The following is a 16,410-nucleotide window of genomic DNA, read 5'->3' on the forward strand; positions in this document are numbered from 1 at the left end:
GGTGGGCTGGCTGCCTTGACCTTCCTCGCCGCTCAGCCATTTTGTCCCAGTCAGTCCGAGGCTGCGGCTGCAGAGCACCTTCCAGGAGCTGCAAAGATGCTGTCCGTGCGCGTCGCCGCGGCCGTAGCCCGCGCCCTCCCTCGGCGGGCAGGGCTGGTGAGCGCAGGGCACCGGCGGGAGGAGGTGGCCCGTGCGGGCGGCAGCGGGTGATGGTGGGGCGCTGGCTCGGGAGCTCTCTCTGCAAGGAGGGTGAGGGGCTGTGGCAGGCGCCGCCATCTTGCACTGCTGGCTGCTCCGGCCGGGCCCGGCCGGGCAGGAGGGCGGCGGAAAGGCCCTTGTGTTCGCCATCCGTGCGAGATGGTGCAGAGTGGTGCAGGAGGCACAGTGACCTTGATGCTGCCCAGGGATGGGGCCTCAGGAGGATTCCCCTCTTCGGTTGAGAGCGGCGCGCGAGGGGCCTTGGGTGAAGGTCAGGGCCTGGGCGCTCGCTGTCGGAAGCCTGAGCCGAAACGGGGTGGCCGGGCCCCGCCGATTCCCCGGGACTCCCTCGCTGAAGGTCAGAGCGAGCTGCGAACCCCGGCCGGTGAAGGTCAGCGGGCCCCGGCATTTCACCCCGCCCGGAGGTCAGTTCAGAGGAGAGCAGCACATGAAGGGCGTGTCCCGAACGCTTGGGTGGGCGGCCTCCCAGTGCTGAACCCCGAAAAGATCGCGAAGACCCGGCACAGGTGCGGGTGTGCGTTTCCTGCGGCCGGTACCGCGCGCGACCATGGCAGGCCCGCCGCTGCGGCGCGGTCCCGTCTAGCGGGAGAGCGTGCGTGGCGGCACTTTGACAGGTTTTAAGCTTCCGTCCGTGAGGAATTGTTAGACAGTGATGGGGACTCGAGGGAAATAGAGCAGAGGTTGGAAAATGCCTGTGAAGGTCAATGCCCTTCATTACTTCTCTCTCTCTCAGATAAGTACATAACCTTTACTTAAATCCTGTGTTAGCGCTTTTACATTTACTTACTTTTTCCATCTTAAAGGTAGTCTCAACCTGAAGGGTGAAATAGACATACTGCCCTAACACAACCGCTGGCAGCATAGTTTCTCATCAAATTTCAACATTGACAGTTTTTTGTTTTCTTGATTAAAAACAAATATTTCTTCTTATTGATTTCATAGAGGAAGGGAGAGAGAGAGATAGAAACATCAATGATGAGAGAGAAGCATTGATCAGCTGCCTCCTGCACGCCCCACGCTGGGAACCAAGCCCACAACCCGGGCATGTGTCCTGACCGGGAATCCAACTGTGACCTCCTGGTTCTTAGGTGGATGCACAACCAGTAAGTCATGCTGGCTGGGCTCTTGATTGTTTTTTTTTTTTTTTTTTTAATATAAATAGCTCTAAAGTCAAAATAATAGTGCCTGATACCTTTAAAGGGAAAGGTGCTTTTTAACTGTTACTATATTTCCAGGAACTGCAAATAGGTTTTTACATATCAAAAAACTGTTTTTTCACCTGTTTAAAGTCTTCCAATTTTAAGCAAAATATTGTGAGTATAATTAATATCTTAACAGATAACTTGATCAAACTAAGCTTGCATTCAAGCTAGCCAGTTTTATAAAGGTCTTTTTAAAAATCAGATTTAAAAAAATATATTTTTGCCCTAGGTCTCCAAAAATGCTTTGGGATCATCCTTCATTGCTACAAGGAATCTTCATGCCTCTAACACTCATCTTCAGAAGATTGGTGAGTCATTATTTCTAAATCTACACCACACTTACTACCTTCTCATTAAACAAAAGATAAGTTACATAGTTGTTGCAGGCTTTTTTCCCCTATTTTGTTAATTTTTTCTCTCAATTTTAGTTACTGCAGAACTCCAGATTTTTTTTTTCTTTTTCTAAATATATTTTTATTGATTTCAGAGAGGAAGGGAGAGAAAGAGAGAAACATCAACGATGAGAGATAATCATTTATCGGCTGCCTCCTGCACACCACCTATCGGGGATCGAGCTGAAACCCGTGCATGTGCCCTGACATGGATGGATTGAACTGTGACCTCCTGGTTCATAGGTCGACACTGAGCCACACCTGCCTGGCAGAACCTCAGATTCTTAACCCACAATGTGCCATTTAGTCCTATGTTGGTAGGTTTGCTTGTTCTAGTGAAATGAACTACAGTTTTATATATTTCTCTTTTGATGTTAGTATAGCTTCTTTGTTCTGATAATGTCCCGTTGAGTGGAAACAGAATGTGCACATGGCAGGTGGTGGACACACTTTCTGATCTATGAAAGATTTTTTTTCCTCTCCTAAAATAAATTACAAAAAGTAGGCAATTTTTTCCTCTATGTTTTTCAAAGGCATTAGGTGCTAATCTATGAATTTGCCCTTGCAAGTTTATTTTTTAAGGGTATTTTATTTTATTTTTTTTTTCCTAAAGGGGAGAATGATGATTTTTATTTTTTTAAATATATTTTATTGATTTTTTTACAGAGAGGAAGGGAGAGGGATAGAGAGTTAGAAACATCGATGAGAGGAAAACATCCATCAGCTGCCTCCTGCACACTCCCTACTGGGGATGTGCCCGCAACCAAGGTACACGCCCTTGACCGGACTGGAACCTGGGACCCTTGAGTCCAAAGACTGAGCCAAACCGGTTAGGGCTATTTTAAGGATATTTTAATTTTATTAGTTTTTTATCTGTCTCGTGAAGTTTTCTCTGAATCACTTGGGTTCTTTTTCATAGATCTCATGCTTTTTTGAATAGAACGACATAATTGCTTTTTGGAGTATAATTTGATCATTGTGATCACAAACTATATTATTCATGTTGTTATGCAAATAGGTGTTGAAAAGAAACTGGGGCCAGATTATTATTTGTAATGGAATTGCTCTCAATAGGCACTGCCGAGATGTCCTCTATCCTTGAAGAGCGAATTCTTGGAGCTGATACCTCTGTTGACCTTGAAGAGACTGGGCGTGTCTTAAGTATTGGTGATGGTATTGCCCGAGTACATGGGCTAAGGAATGTTCAAGCAGAAGAAATGGTAGAATTTTCTTCAGGCTTAAAGGTAAATTATAAAATAGTATTTTGCTGTTTTAGGGTTGTTGTCTTCATTTAATAAATCAGATATGTCAGTTTGGTTTTTTTGACTTTAAATCTCAATCTGCCTCAGGGTTTTTGTGGTCAGTGTCATAGATTGTGAAAATATATTTAAGGGTTTTCACTCTAGAAACTTATTTACACATAATTCATAGCCATTAGCTCCTAAGTACATAGTTTTAGTAAATCTTCACCCAAATTCTGAGAAGGTCAAGTCTGTTCTTTGTAGCTGTGAAGATCATCTTGTATAAAAGCATTTGATAACTTTAATTAAGCTTATTTAATTCAATTAATAAAATTAATAAATTCATTTCTGGTGGAAAGTTCAAAGTCACTGACTTTGTATTTCTAGTAAGAATAGATCTCTTGGTGAGAGGCAAGTTGCTGGTGTCACTATCACAAGTTCTCTGATGATATAAGCCCACCTTTTTCTACTAGGTTGAGCCTAGTTGGCCAGTGGGGTGAGAATTAAAAGTTGTAGGAGTCATAGTTCTCTGAGGAAAGCAGAGCCTGATGTCTAGATGGACCAGGGGCAGTAGTACACAAATAGGGGAAAGGATCGTCTTGGTCCTCTTGCTAGTGTGGAAAAAGAGCCACTTAACGTACAAGGAGAATTGTAGGGCCAAAAGTTTTATCAGTGTCTAAAAAGTTAACCTCTTTTATCTTCAGTGTGTGTATCTTACATGTCTTTGAAAGCTTAGGCTGAAATTAATGAGCTCTCAAGTCTCCTTTTAGCTTTTAAGAGTCTTAGCCCACACCGTCCAGTAGAACTTTCTGCAATGTCAGAAATATTCTATGTCTGTGCTGTTTAATATGGTAACGGGTGTATGTATGAGGCCATTGAGCATGTAAAAGGTAGCTGGTGTGACCTAAGGGACCACATTTATAAATTTGACTGAGTTTAAATTTAAGAAGCCACATGTGGTTAGTGACCTATATTGAAATCAGATTTAGACTAAAGATTCAGTACCTCCAATAATATTCTACGATATTCCTCTGTATTCTAGGCTCAACCTAGTAGAAAGAAGTGGACGTATATCATCAGAGAGCTTATGATAGTTACACCAGATCTTACATCACTGACCAGACTGAGTTCCTGGAATAGCCTTTTTGTTTTGATTTAGGGGCTATAAAATTTTAACATTTTGAAATGTTTGTAATGACAGATGACCCGTACTAGTATGAAGATTTGATCTTGATTGGGTAGTTTTTCATTTCACTTTCCATTAACCAGACAAGTAGAGGTTCTCATTAGATAGTTAAACTGTTTATGGAGCTTCTTCTATATCAAAAGATGTAAATCAACTATTTCTTAAAATTTCCAATTGCCCTTGATCACTATTTCATATTGATCATCCAGCTCAAAAGCTATGGTTAAAGGAAATGCAGTGGAAAAATTTACCATGTTCAATTTCTTTCCTTCCATGTGCTCTTTGAGGATGTGATAAGAAGCAAGTCCTTTTTAAAAAATTTTATCTATTGATTTTTAGAGACATTAATTTGTTGTTCCACTTATTTATGCATTCATTGGTGGACTCCTGTATATGCCCTGTCCAGGGATCGAACCTGCAACCTTGGCGTATTGGGATGAGGATCTAACCAACTGAGCTATCTGGCCAAGGCGCTATTTTAAAAGTCTTAACCAAAGAAGATTGTTTATTAGAAAAATACTTAGGAGTAAACCAGATCTAAAGAACAATACTGCCTTTTTTCCCTATAGCTATTTTCATATCATGTAGTGTTCGTATGTGGGAAGAAGAGCCACTTGGGGTTCATTGGTGTTCAATTGTCTTTTATGTAGGGTATGTCTCTGAACTTGGAACCTGACAATGTGGGTGTTGTCGTGTTTGGAAATGATAAACTGATTAAGGAAGGAGATATTGTGAAGCGAACAGGAGCCATTGTGGATGTTCCTGTTGGCGAGGAGCTGTTGGGTCGTGTAGTAGATGCCCTTGGTAATGCCATTGATGGGAAGGTAGGCTTATCATTCATTAGATGTAGTTCCTTTTTGGTGTATTGTAGTTTCTAACAAATATCAAGACTGATTGTTCTGGGCTTCCTTTTTATCAACAGGGTCCAATTGGTTCCAAGACCCGTAGGCGAGTTGGCCTGAAAGCCCCTGGGATCATTCCTCGAATCTCTGTGCGGGAACCAATGCAGACTGGCATTAAGGCTGTGGATAGCTTGGTGCCCATTGGTCGTGGTCAGCGTGAGCTGATTATTGGTGACCGACAGACTGGGTAAAGACACAGTAGCTTGTTAAAAGTTCTAACTAAAATTGGCTCTATGAAAAAGATTACTTTATAGTGTTGGAATGGTAAATGCTTTGGCTATAACGGGGAGAATAAAATTTGATGTGTGGGTTAGTTGTAGTAGTGAAATTTTAATTGGGGAATTCTTTGAAACATTTAGTTAAGATTTATGTTTACTTTCGCTTTTTAAAGCAAAACATCAATTGCTATTGACACAATCATTAACCAGAAACGTTTCAATGAGGGAACTGATGAAAAGAAGAAGCTGTACTGTATCTATGTTGCTATTGGTCAGAAGAGATCCACTGTTGCCCAGTTGGTGAAGAGACTTACAGATGCAGGTATTAAGGAACTTTAGTCCCATTGCTGTTACCTGGGAGCCCTGTAGCTGCTAACCTTAGGATAACGTCTACTTAATGAAGGCTGATTTTAATTACTCTCTAATGAACTCTATACTGATATAGTCAATACATAAAAGAAAAGTAAATGTAAAAATTTAGCATAAAACGAAGTTTTAAGGTTTTATCATTTTCTTTAAAGTAGAAGCTGTTTGACTCAGATTAATCTTAGTAGTAAATCACTTAGTAAAGCATTTTGATAATTTTTATTGCAGTAGCCTCTACTTTAGAAATCACAATATTAACAACCTTGTAAAACAAATCTGTTTTTCTCAGATGCCATGAAGTACACCATTGTGGTTTCAGCTACCGCTTCTGATGCTGCCCCACTTCAGTACCTGGCTCCTTATTCCGGCTGTTCTATGGGAGAATATTTCAGGGATAATGGCAAACATGCTTTGATCATCTATGATGACTTATCCAAACAGGTCAAAATAAATGTATTTTTAGACTCTGTTTGTATGTTTGCACCATTTGACCAAATGTAGCTTCTAACAGGTGGATTTCCTAACCCTTTTCTGTACTACAGGCTGTTGCTTATCGTCAGATGTCTTTGCTGCTGCGCCGACCCCCTGGTCGTGAGGCCTATCCTGGTGATGTGTTCTACCTACACTCCCGTCTGCTAGAGAGAGCAGCCAAAATGAACGATTCTTTTGGTGGTGGCTCCTTGACTGCTCTGCCAGTCATAGAAACACAAGCTGGTGATGTGTCTGCTTACATTCCAACTAATGTCATTTCCATCACTGACGGACAGGTATTATTATGCTTAATATAAATGTAAAAGCTTAGGGTGATTCCAATGTACTGGTTGGAAATAGTAGTTCTGAACTGATTTTACTTTTTTATTATGGAAAATTTCAAATATATGCAAAAGTAAAGAGGATAGTATAGCAAAACCCCATATATCAATTTATAGTATGGAGTACTTCTTGCTTCATTTATACCCCTGCTATCCTTCCCCCTGCATAATTTTGAGCAAATCCCAGAAATCATTTCATTTCACCTGTATATTTATAATAATAAAAGTGTAATGTGCTAATTAGACCGGACAGCCAAACGACCTTCCGGATGTCCTTCCTGTCAAAGCCGCAGCGGTGGGGGTGAGCAGTTAGGGGCGATCAGGCAGGCAGGCAGCGTGGTTAGGAACAATCAGACAGGTAGGCAGGTGAGTGGTTAGGAGCCAGAGGTCCCGGATTGCGAGAGGCTGCAGGCCAGGCTGAGGGATGTCCTCTTGCCTGCCGGGCTGCTCCCCCTGTCCCCCAACGGATGTCGTGCACTGGGCCTCTAGTATTTTAATAAAACGTTAACCTTTTTCTTTTTCTTCATGTTACGCACATCTCCCAATCTCAGCAGTGAAATATGTAGTTTGATTTGAGTTGTGAAAGATTTGAGGAGCTATTTACCATAAGATACCATTTAGTATTCTTCCTCAGTGTTTTTGAGCTTCAGTTTTTCAGCACAGTGTCTTAACTTTGAAATGCTGATTTCTAAGTTTGCTAGCATGTGCATTGTCCTTACATTGTAGATCTTCTTGGAAACAGAATTGTTCTACAAAGGTATTCGCCCTGCCATTAACGTTGGTTTGTCTGTGTCCCGTGTTGGATCTGCTGCCCAAACCAGGGCTATGAAGCAGGTAATTTGAATCATTTTTGGGGAGAGGTATCATTAGGTTAAAACCAAAGTGTATTTGTATAGTGCTCTGTGTCACTGAGTGAAGTATTTTTGTATAGTATGAGTTAACCAATTCTGTATTTCAGGTGGCGGGTACCATGAAGCTGGAATTGGCTCAGTATCGTGAGGTTGCTGCTTTTGCTCAGTTCGGTTCTGATCTTGATGCTGCCACTCAACAACTCTTGAGCCGTGGTGTACGTCTGACTGAATTGCTGAAGCAAGGACAGTATTGTGAGTTGTTCTCTTTATTTGGTCAAGTTCCTACTATGTGGGAATATGACATAGCTTCCTACAAGCTGTAATACATGCTGTTATCTCATCAGCAGTACTGCCTTTTTGAATGCAGTTGATGCCTTGTTTATTTAATCAAAGTACAGACAGTCTTTATCATTTAAATGTAAATGCTACAGACTTAATAACCAGCAAAACTTACTATGTTTAGTACTTTTTGGGGAATTAAGACTTACTTGATGCTCCTCACACCCCACTATATGAGTGTAGAATTTGTCCTATTTAAAAGCATGTTATTCACTTATCTTGTTATAAAAATTCAGCAAATTATTTATAACCAAAATAATTTAAATGCTGCCAGATGATAAACAGTGTTTGTGGAGAATGCCCTAATATTATACTTTAGGACTTGCAAATATAAGAAAATCACTGTTTCCTAGGGAGGAGGTAGGTGGAGTTTCTCACTGCGAATGTGAGAATAAGTGATATGAAGAAACTTGTTAATGGAGGGAAAAGTAAGTTTCTCTGACTTTGGTAACATGGTATTTATTTGAACAACTCACTGGCATTCTTTTGTTTCTCTTCAGCTCCCATGGCTATTGAAGAGCAAGTGGCTGTCATTTATGCCGGTGTAAGAGGATATCTTGATAAACTGGAGCCCAGCAAGATCACAAAGTTTGAGAGTGCTTTCTTGTCTCATGTTATCAGCCAACACCAAGCCCTGTTGGGCAGTATCAGGTATGAACACAATTGCATGAAGTCTTGCTAAATTTCTTTTGTATTTTGTAGTTAGCCTAGTCATTGAATTTTTGTGCAGGTCAGAACTAATGATCTCCTTTTATTTCCTAACAGGACTGACGGGAAGATCTCAGAACAGTCAGATGCAAAGCTGAAAGAAATTGTAACTAACTTTTTGGCTGGATTTGAAGCTTAAACTCCTATGGATTCACATCAGATACCAGTTTGGTTTTGTCATTGTTTCTTCTAGTAATCAGTTCCATTTGTAAAAGGTTTACTCTCATGCTCCAGATGTACAGAATCACCTTAAAAATAAAGGTTCCATATTGCTTGGTGGTTTTCTGTAGTTTGAATGGTTCCTTTAAAAGAACTGAGATTGCTTTGAGGAATTGGTAAGCATTGCTTCGTTGCTTATTTTATTTGACTGTTATCAATCTAAGTAGGCTTAAATAATTCACAGCTAAATTCTTTGCAGATTCTAGAGTGCTTTATATTTGGTTAAACAGAAATTCGTTGACTTGGCAAATTGAATAATAGCTTTCTCCTGCCCTCTGGTGTTTTCGGACCACAGCCTCTGCTTGACCAGGCTCTGGTCCCAGAGTCTCATCTGGCTTTAGCTAGCTGGTCAGAACCCCTGCCAGGTTTACACCTCTTTCCTGGATGGGAGGGATCAGACAATGGGAAATGAAATAAAACATCTTGTTATTGAGGATCAGAGAGAGTTCATTGAATTCTCTGGCTGGCTCCATCACTGTCTCATCAATGAATACATGGGAAATATCTCTCTTGAGGTGCTTTGAAATCTTGGGGAGGTAAAATATCCAAGAGGAACAGAAATTAGAGAACATAAGGATATATCATGTTATTAAAGGCTAGTTTGTGATAAAGTTGACAAGTTCTAGAAGTTCAAGAAGTGGGAAGACACTGAGGGCTGGAGAAGGGAGTGGTGATGAGCAGGAGGAAGCATGACCCATAGCCTGCAAAGCATGAGCTAGGATGGGGTGGCAGCACAGAAAAGCCTGACTGGCATGGGGTTGGGAAGCTGGGGAATGAGATGGGAAAGGTCAGGATAGGGATGGACTTGAGAGGATCAGCAACGTAGATACATGTAACTGACTTTCTGCTTTTCTTCCCCTCAAGTTCTGCACCTGTAATTTAAAATTGCCGCCTTTAATGTGATGGCTTCTCTGAGCATGTTCAGATTCGTTTTGGATTCATTGAACACTAATTGAGCAGCTACTCTCCGCTTCTGGCCGTGTGGGAGGGAGGGGCCAGGCTGCAGTGTCTGCCATGGACTGGGTGTCATGCTGCCTCTGCCTCCAGCCAGCAGTGTGATCCCAGGAGGACCACCCCACCTTGCTAATCGTCCATGTCCCCATCTGCTCAGGGGCTGGTAATCCTGATGACCCACGGTCATGTGGATTCAGTGAGGTCACTTGTGAAACTCTTAGCAATGTGCACTGCACACAGTAGGTATTCAGGAACGCTACCTGCACCTTGTTCTCAGAAGAGGATCACCACAGGGTAGTGCGGTCCTCGAGCTTGCAATAGTCGGCAATCATGGACTGTCTTTAGTTCTAAAAGCTGAGTGGGGGTTGTACCTTTCCCCTAGCCAGGCCACGGGCCTGACCCAAGTTATCAGGGTCTGCTTTCAGCTGAAGATCTCTAGCCCAGTGTGGTAACAAGGGTCCTCAGGCTGACCGGAGCTTGGATATTCATCCCCGTGCCTTAGATTCATTTAAAAAAGAGAATTGGACTTGGCTGGTTTGGCTCAGTGGATAGAGCGTCAGCCTGGGGACTGACTGGTCCCGGGTTTGATTTTGGTCAAGGGCACATGCCCGGGTTGCGGGCTCGGTGCAGCCAATCAATGATTATCATTGATGTTTCTCTTTCTCTCCCCCTTCCTCTATGAAATCAATAAAAATATATTTAAAAAGATAAAAGAGAATTGGACTAATTTTTGCCTAGGAAGTTTGGATGCTCAATGTGGAGGAAGGACGGAAAGTGCCATAGCCTAACCCTAACCAGGCAGAGGCTTTTAGGACTAAATTCGTTTTCTGTTTTTAAATCCTCACTGGAGGCTTGCAACCAGGGCAGCAATTGGCAGCAGCAGTTCCTCCCAGATAAACCCCCTGAACCTGTCCACAAGGCCCCCTTTTCTCTGACTTAGTGAGCCAAAGCAGCCAGCCTAGGCTCATGTCTCCACTTAGTTCCTTCCAAGGCCAAATTTAAAAAAGATACATCAATATATTGAGGCAATTCTTTTTAAACATTTTTATTGATTTCAGAGAAGGGAGAAACATCAGTGATGAGAATCATTGGTCGCTTCCTGCATGCCCCACACGGGGTCGAACCCACAACCTAGGCATGTGCCCCAACCTGGAAGTAAACCGTGATCCCCTGGTTCATAGGTTGATGCTCAACCACTGAGCCATGCCAGCCGGGTGAGGCAATCCTTAATGGATGGACATTTCGTTGCTTTAAATCTTTGCTAGAATAACCATGCTACTATGAAGAACTGCATACATATTTCACTTTGCACATGGAATATATTTGGAGGGCACATTCTTCAACATGGAAATGTTGGGTCAAAAGATAGGTGCATCTAACATTTGGATGGCATGGGCAAATTTCTCTTTACAAAGATAATCAATTTTATATGCAAGAGTGTGTTTTGGCCAGCACTGTGTGGTATCAAACTTTGTTAGGAAAGATTTACTTAAGGAATTTAGACAATACTTAGGAAACATTAAGTTAAGAAAGCGAGACTCCAAATTTTATGTACAGTAAGAGCTTAACTATGCAAATATATGTTATTGGAAGAGATTACCGTATTTTTCTGTGTATAAGACTATTTTTTTCTAAAATCGTTAGACTGAAATTGAGGGAGCCTTGCGGGTGCTTCGCTGCCCATACCTTGTCAAACAGGCTTCCTCCAATCACGAGCCTTATTGTTACTGACGTCAGCTGATGCCCTAGTTGGAGGTAGAGGTGGAGAGTGCACAGATGCAACAGGGACTTAAGCGTTCTGAGCCCATAAATACTGGTAAGCGATTGTCTTTCAGCTATGCAAAAGAGCATGGAAATAGAGCTGCAGAGAGACAATTTGGGCCTCCTCCCACTGAGTGTATGATCAGACAGTGGAGAAAACAAGAACAACTTAAGATGCCAAAAAGAAGAAGGCCTTAAGGGGAAAACCAGCAAAATGTTTAAAATACTGATTTCTTAATTTTGGGTTGGAAAAGTGGGGGTGTCTTACACACGAAAAAAAAATTTGCCAAAATAGCGGTTATCTTAAATGTGTTGACTATTAAATTTCATGATTTCATAATTGCTGTAGTAATGTTATTTAACCTTGTTAGTAAAATGTCCCACATTTGTCATAGACCCTTGTATATAGTACATATTTTACTTATCTTTTCAATCAATACCTGTCCAGGTGATGAGCATAATGAGCGTTTGAGGAATGCAGCTTCGACAAACATTTGCAATTTGCAATATTGCCACCAGATGGTGGAAGAGCCTTAGAAATCAGGGATCTTTGAAGCTTGCGTGAGCTTCAAAAATCAAGCACATGCCAAAACCGGTTTGGCTCAGTGGATAGTGTGTCGGCCTGCGGACTGAAGGGTCCCGGGTTCGATTCCGGTCAAGGGCATGTACCTGGGTTGCGGGCACTTCCCCATTGGGGGATGTGCAGGAGGCAGCTGTTCGATGTTTCTCATCGACGTTTCTGACTCTCTATCCCTCTCCCTTCCTCTCTGTAAAAAAATCAATAAAATATATATTTAAAAAAAAAAATCAAGCACAATGTACCATAAAAAATTGTAAGACTTAACACTTAAAAAAAATATTAGACGTTAAAAGTTAGACAATTGAAATTGTTTCCTAAATATTTGTTCCAAATCTTCAAAACTTTCAGGAAAAGCGAGACCGGCGTGACTCAGTGGTTGAGCATGGATCTATGAACCAGCAGGTCAGGGTTCTAATCGCAGTTAGGATACATGCCGGGGTTGGGGCCTCCATCCCAAGTCGGGACGGTGCAGGAGGCAGCTGATCAAAACTTGGTCCTGTCTTTGGCCCTTCAACTTCTTTCATCTTCCCAGTGTGCACTATTTCTTACCCCTCCTGCTAAGGTTTAGCCCAGTGATGGCGAACCTATGACACGCATGTCAGAGGTGATACGTGAACTCATTTTTTTGGTTGATTTTTCTTTGTTAAATGGCATTTAAATATATAAAATAAATATCAAAAATATAAATCTTTGTTTTACTATGGTTGCAAATAAAAAATTTCTATATGTGACACAGCACCAGAGTTAAGTTAGGGTTTTTCAAAATGCTGACACGCTGAGCTCAAAAGGTTCACCATCACTGGTTTAGCCTGTTTTCCTGGTGCCCCCACCCCCCGCCCTTGCCCTAAGGCAGTGGTTCTCAACCTTCCTAATGCTGTGACCCTTTAATACAGTTCCTCATGTTGTGGTGACCCCCAACCATAAAATTATTTTCGTTGCTACTTCATAACTGTAATTTTGCTACTGTTATGAATCGTCATGTAAATATCTGATATGCAGGATGTATTTTCATTGTTACAAATTGAACATAATTAAAACATAGTGATTAATCACAAAAACAATATGTAATTATATATGTTTTCCAATGGTCTTAGGCGACCCCTGTGAAAGGGTCGTTCGACCTCCAAAGGGGTCGCGACCCACAGGTTGAGAACCTTTGCCCTAAGGCCTCTGCTGCCTCCTGATGGTGTTGCCCAGCTTCCTTTCCTTCTAGCCCAGTGGTTCTCAACCTTGGCTGCATATTAGAATCACCTGGGAATCTTTTTAAAAATCCTGATTTCTGTGCCTCATCCTCCAGAAATTCTGTTTCTTTGTTATGGGGTGGGGCCACAACATTAGTAACAAAGAAACAGAATTTCTGGAGGATGAGGCCCAGAAATCAGGATTTCAAAAAGATTCCCAGGTGATTCTAATGTGCAGCCAAGGTTGAGAACCAGTGTTCTAGCCTAACTGCTTTCCAAAGAGATGAAGGACCAGATGAACAGATGCATGCCCTTGAAGTCACCCAGGGCTGGAGGCCACCTCTCCATCCTTGTAGTTGTGGGACTGGGGTGGCATTACCAAGCAGAACCTTTTAGCTGTGCTTCAAATCTCAGTCATTGCTCTTTCACTGTGTCTGGACAGAGCTAGAACCGGATTAAGAGGCAAACGCTTGCCTCTCTAGGCTTGGTGTGGGCAGAGCTCTCCATCCCTTTAATACACTGTGATCTCCGGCTACTCACTCAGCCTCTCTGGGCTGCAGCTCTGGCTCTGGGCATAGAGTGCCATATTACCACAAAGAGGGATGGGTCCGACTAGCCCTGGGACTATGCTTTTACGGGGGTGTATGTTATGTTATGAGAGTGGAGGGAGAGGAGGGAAGCTCTGGGCTCCTACTGCTGGGGTGGGATTGGTGGAGAGGGTCTCGGGTCTTGAGAATGGGAAAGGGTCCGGGAGGAGCTGAGTTCCTGTGCTCCCTGTAAAGACCCCGCTAAGGGACCTAGAGTCAAGAGGGGAGGAAAGTATCCATGACCTCTCCACGACTTTTAGACTAAAACGTGCCCCGGGGGCTGGGTGGTTTGCACGGGGCACCCGGGGTCCAGAACACAACTCGCTGAAGCGTCTACACCTCACGAGACCGCGTGGCCAGTGTGGCCCCGCTGACACCCCATCCACGCGGCCACCCTCTGATGGGGGGGACTCCCCTACCACCTCGAGCCTGGGTTCTCTGCAAGGAATTCGGTCGAGGGAGGAGGGGACTTGTGGGCAGGAACAGAGCCGAATTCGGGCGGGCAGGCCACCGGACCAGTTCCTCCCAATCGCCGGAGGCTTCCTGGAGGAGGCGGCAGTTAGGTGTCGCTCACTGATTGTGGCCTGACGCCGCCGGGTCCGTCTGGGTCCGGACTTCGGGTTCCGCGTGGCGGAGGCGGGGCCTCGGTACGGGGCGTGGTCAGACGGGGGCGGGCCTTCAGGCCGGCGGTGCGTGTCCAGAGTTGGGCTGCGGACCGCGGCCGCGAATGTCAGGCCTCCCCGAGCGCCGTCGCCGCTCCGCTCCGCTCCCCTCCGCACCCGCCGCAGCGCCGGCCATGACGGGCTCACTGTTCAAGGGGAACTTCTGGGTAAGTCCCGGGGGGCGCCCCAGCCCCGCACCACCCCGCGACCCTGCCCGGCGCCGCGCCGGGGGCGCCGAGGGGCCGGTCTGCTGCTCAGAGGCAGAACCGGAGCGGACGCCCAGCCCACCGCGCGCTCGCCAGTCCCCGAGTCCGGTCCCGTGGTCCCCCTTCGCCGCCCACGCCCCCAGCAGCGCGTACCCCCACGGACGGGTGCAGCCCGAGCCCCGTAGAGTTGGGACACCCTCCCCTCATCTTGGAGATGAGGAAACCGAGACCCAAAGGGAGGCCCAACTCGTCGGGGAGAGACACCGATGGCGCCGGGGGCGGCGCCGTGAGCGGACTGGGGGGAACCTGGGGTCGGGGAGCTGGGGTGAGCTTCGCCGGCTGGCAGCGGCACCCCCCGGGGTGGTCTTTTCAGGTCCTTGGAAACACACAGCTTGTCAGAGCCGCATTAGCTCCCATTCCCCGGCGGACCCGAGAGGGTTCTCTTGCAGAAGCTTTGTGCCCTCAGGCAGCCCGTTCCCTGAGCCCCCTCCCTGGCCTTGGCCCCAGCCCAGAGCGAGGCCGAGGCGTGTGAGACCCTGCGAGCTCGTGGGGGCATCCAAGCCCGGTAGGACCAGCCCAAGCAGGAGGCGACAGGTCTGCCTGCCCCCCCCCCCCCCCCCCCCCCCCCCGTCCACCCTTCTCCTTCCCCAGAGGCCCCTAAGGTTGTTATCCCTGCACCGAGAGGAACTGGCCTCATCCCGTGAAGGCAGGAGCAGGAAGCCTGCACACCTCGAAGTTGACCTTTAGCTGCCAAGTTGCTCCAACTCCTTACTCGGGACCCTGCTTGCCCTCCATTTAGCCTCACAGCTCCCTGTCCCCCATCGAGGGCTGCTGGGTAGAGAAACCTGGCTCTGTGGCCTCAGGGACAGTTTATACCCTGCCTTGTGAAGTCCCCTTTCCTGGGGTTTTGAGGTTCCCTTGGGATACTGCCTACCTGAGCAGGCGCTGGGAGGAGTCCTGGGAATTTTTTAGGTACAACACAGATAGGACTTTTGGGTCCCATGACAGGCGTTGTGGGAAAAAAGCCGGGCAGAGAGACCTGCCTCCCTCTCTCACCCCCAATGTGTGACACCCAGTTTTCAGATCTTCACCCAGATGTCACCTCTTCAGGGAAGCCTTTTTTGATTGCACCCAATGAGCTCTGTCACCTGCTCCCCTGGCGCACATCTTGGTCCTTCTTGGCATTTGTTAGTTGATCCTAAGAGATAGTTTTCCAAGTTTATCTTCCATCTCTAATTTCCTATGACACTTTATATAAAAGGATAAAAACAATAATAGCTATTATTACTGTGCACAGAGTCTGTGGAAAGCCCGTTCTAAATGCTTCATACACACTACTCATTTAAGCCTCACAACTACCTGGTGGTGGTAGCTTACTTACCATCCCATTTTACAGATGAGGAAACTGAGTGGCAGAGAAATTAACCAACTTCTCGAGGTCCTGTTAAATAGTGGAGCAGGGCTGCATGGACCAATGGTGCTCAGCACGAGTGTCTGTCCCAGCATAGCTGTCTGGTTGTCTGTCTTCCATGGCAGTGCCAGAGGAAGTTGGTGGGTTACCATTGGACCTCCACATGAATATATCTTTCTCCTCCAGCTCTAACCATGAGCTCCTGGCTGTCACATCAGCTGGGTCCCCAGCACCTGCCGTAGTGCCTTGCATTGGATGCTCAGGAGTCAGGCAGATGGGACAGCCAGCCAGGACTTGGGAAGAGAGGGGCAGAAGGGAAACTACTGGGGACCTCAGGGGCTGCCTAGGAGGCTTTCACACTCCGGGGGGGGGGGGGGGGGGGGGGGGGGGAGGGGAGGGAGGCAAGGCGGTTG

The 16,410-nt window shown here is 45.3% G+C and overlaps 2 protein-coding genes across 2 annotated transcripts in view; both read left to right on the top strand.

The window, feature by feature from the left end:
* The first annotated feature begins 1 nt into the window (after position 1).
* On the top strand, positions 2 to 8,718 carry ATP5F1A (ATP synthase F1 subunit alpha). Its single transcript, XM_036322223.1, has 12 exons — positions 2 to 156; positions 1,651 to 1,729; positions 2,888 to 3,057; positions 4,891 to 5,064; positions 5,163 to 5,329; positions 5,534 to 5,682; positions 6,016 to 6,167; positions 6,269 to 6,493; positions 7,265 to 7,372; positions 7,497 to 7,641; positions 8,229 to 8,379; positions 8,494 to 8,718. Exons 1-12 carry the CDS (start codon positions 97 to 99, stop codon positions 8,573 to 8,575), a joined length of 1,662 nt encoding a protein of 553 aa, XP_036178116.1. The 5' UTR covers positions 2 to 96; the 3' UTR covers positions 8,576 to 8,718.
* Positions 8,719 to 14,380: 5,662 nt separating this feature from the next.
* The window catches only part of PSTPIP2 (proline-serine-threonine phosphatase interacting protein 2), a 71,105-nt gene continuing 69,075 nt past the window's right edge, over positions 14,381 to 16,410 (top strand). The window contains exon 1 of the mRNA XM_036322930.1: positions 14,381 to 14,547. Within this exon, the coding sequence (XP_036178823.1) occupies positions 14,446 to 14,547 (102 nt within the window). The 5' untranslated portion in view covers positions 14,381 to 14,445. The remainder of the gene's footprint in view (positions 14,548 to 16,410) is intronic.

The sequence above is a fragment of the Myotis myotis genome, unplaced genomic scaffold (assembly GCF_014108235.1).
Source record: "Myotis myotis isolate mMyoMyo1 unplaced genomic scaffold, mMyoMyo1.p scaffold_m19_p_9, whole genome shotgun sequence".
Lineage (NCBI taxonomy): Eukaryota > Metazoa > Chordata > Mammalia > Chiroptera > Vespertilionidae > Myotis > Myotis myotis.

Bases quoted from the DNA above. Each gene is read 5' to 3' on its own strand.
- ATP5F1A (XM_036322223.1), top strand. From the start codon at position 97: ATGCTGTCCGTGCGCGTCGCCGCGGCCGTAGCCCGCGCCCTCCCTCGG. The intron at 1,730-2,887 runs GTGAGTCATTAT...TGCTCTCAATAG, and splicing joins CACTCATCTTCAGAAGATTG to GCACTGCCGAGATGTCCTCT. The intron at 8,380-8,493 runs GTATGAACACAA...ATTTCCTAACAG, and splicing joins GCCCTGTTGGGCAGTATCAG to GACTGACGGGAAGATCTCAG.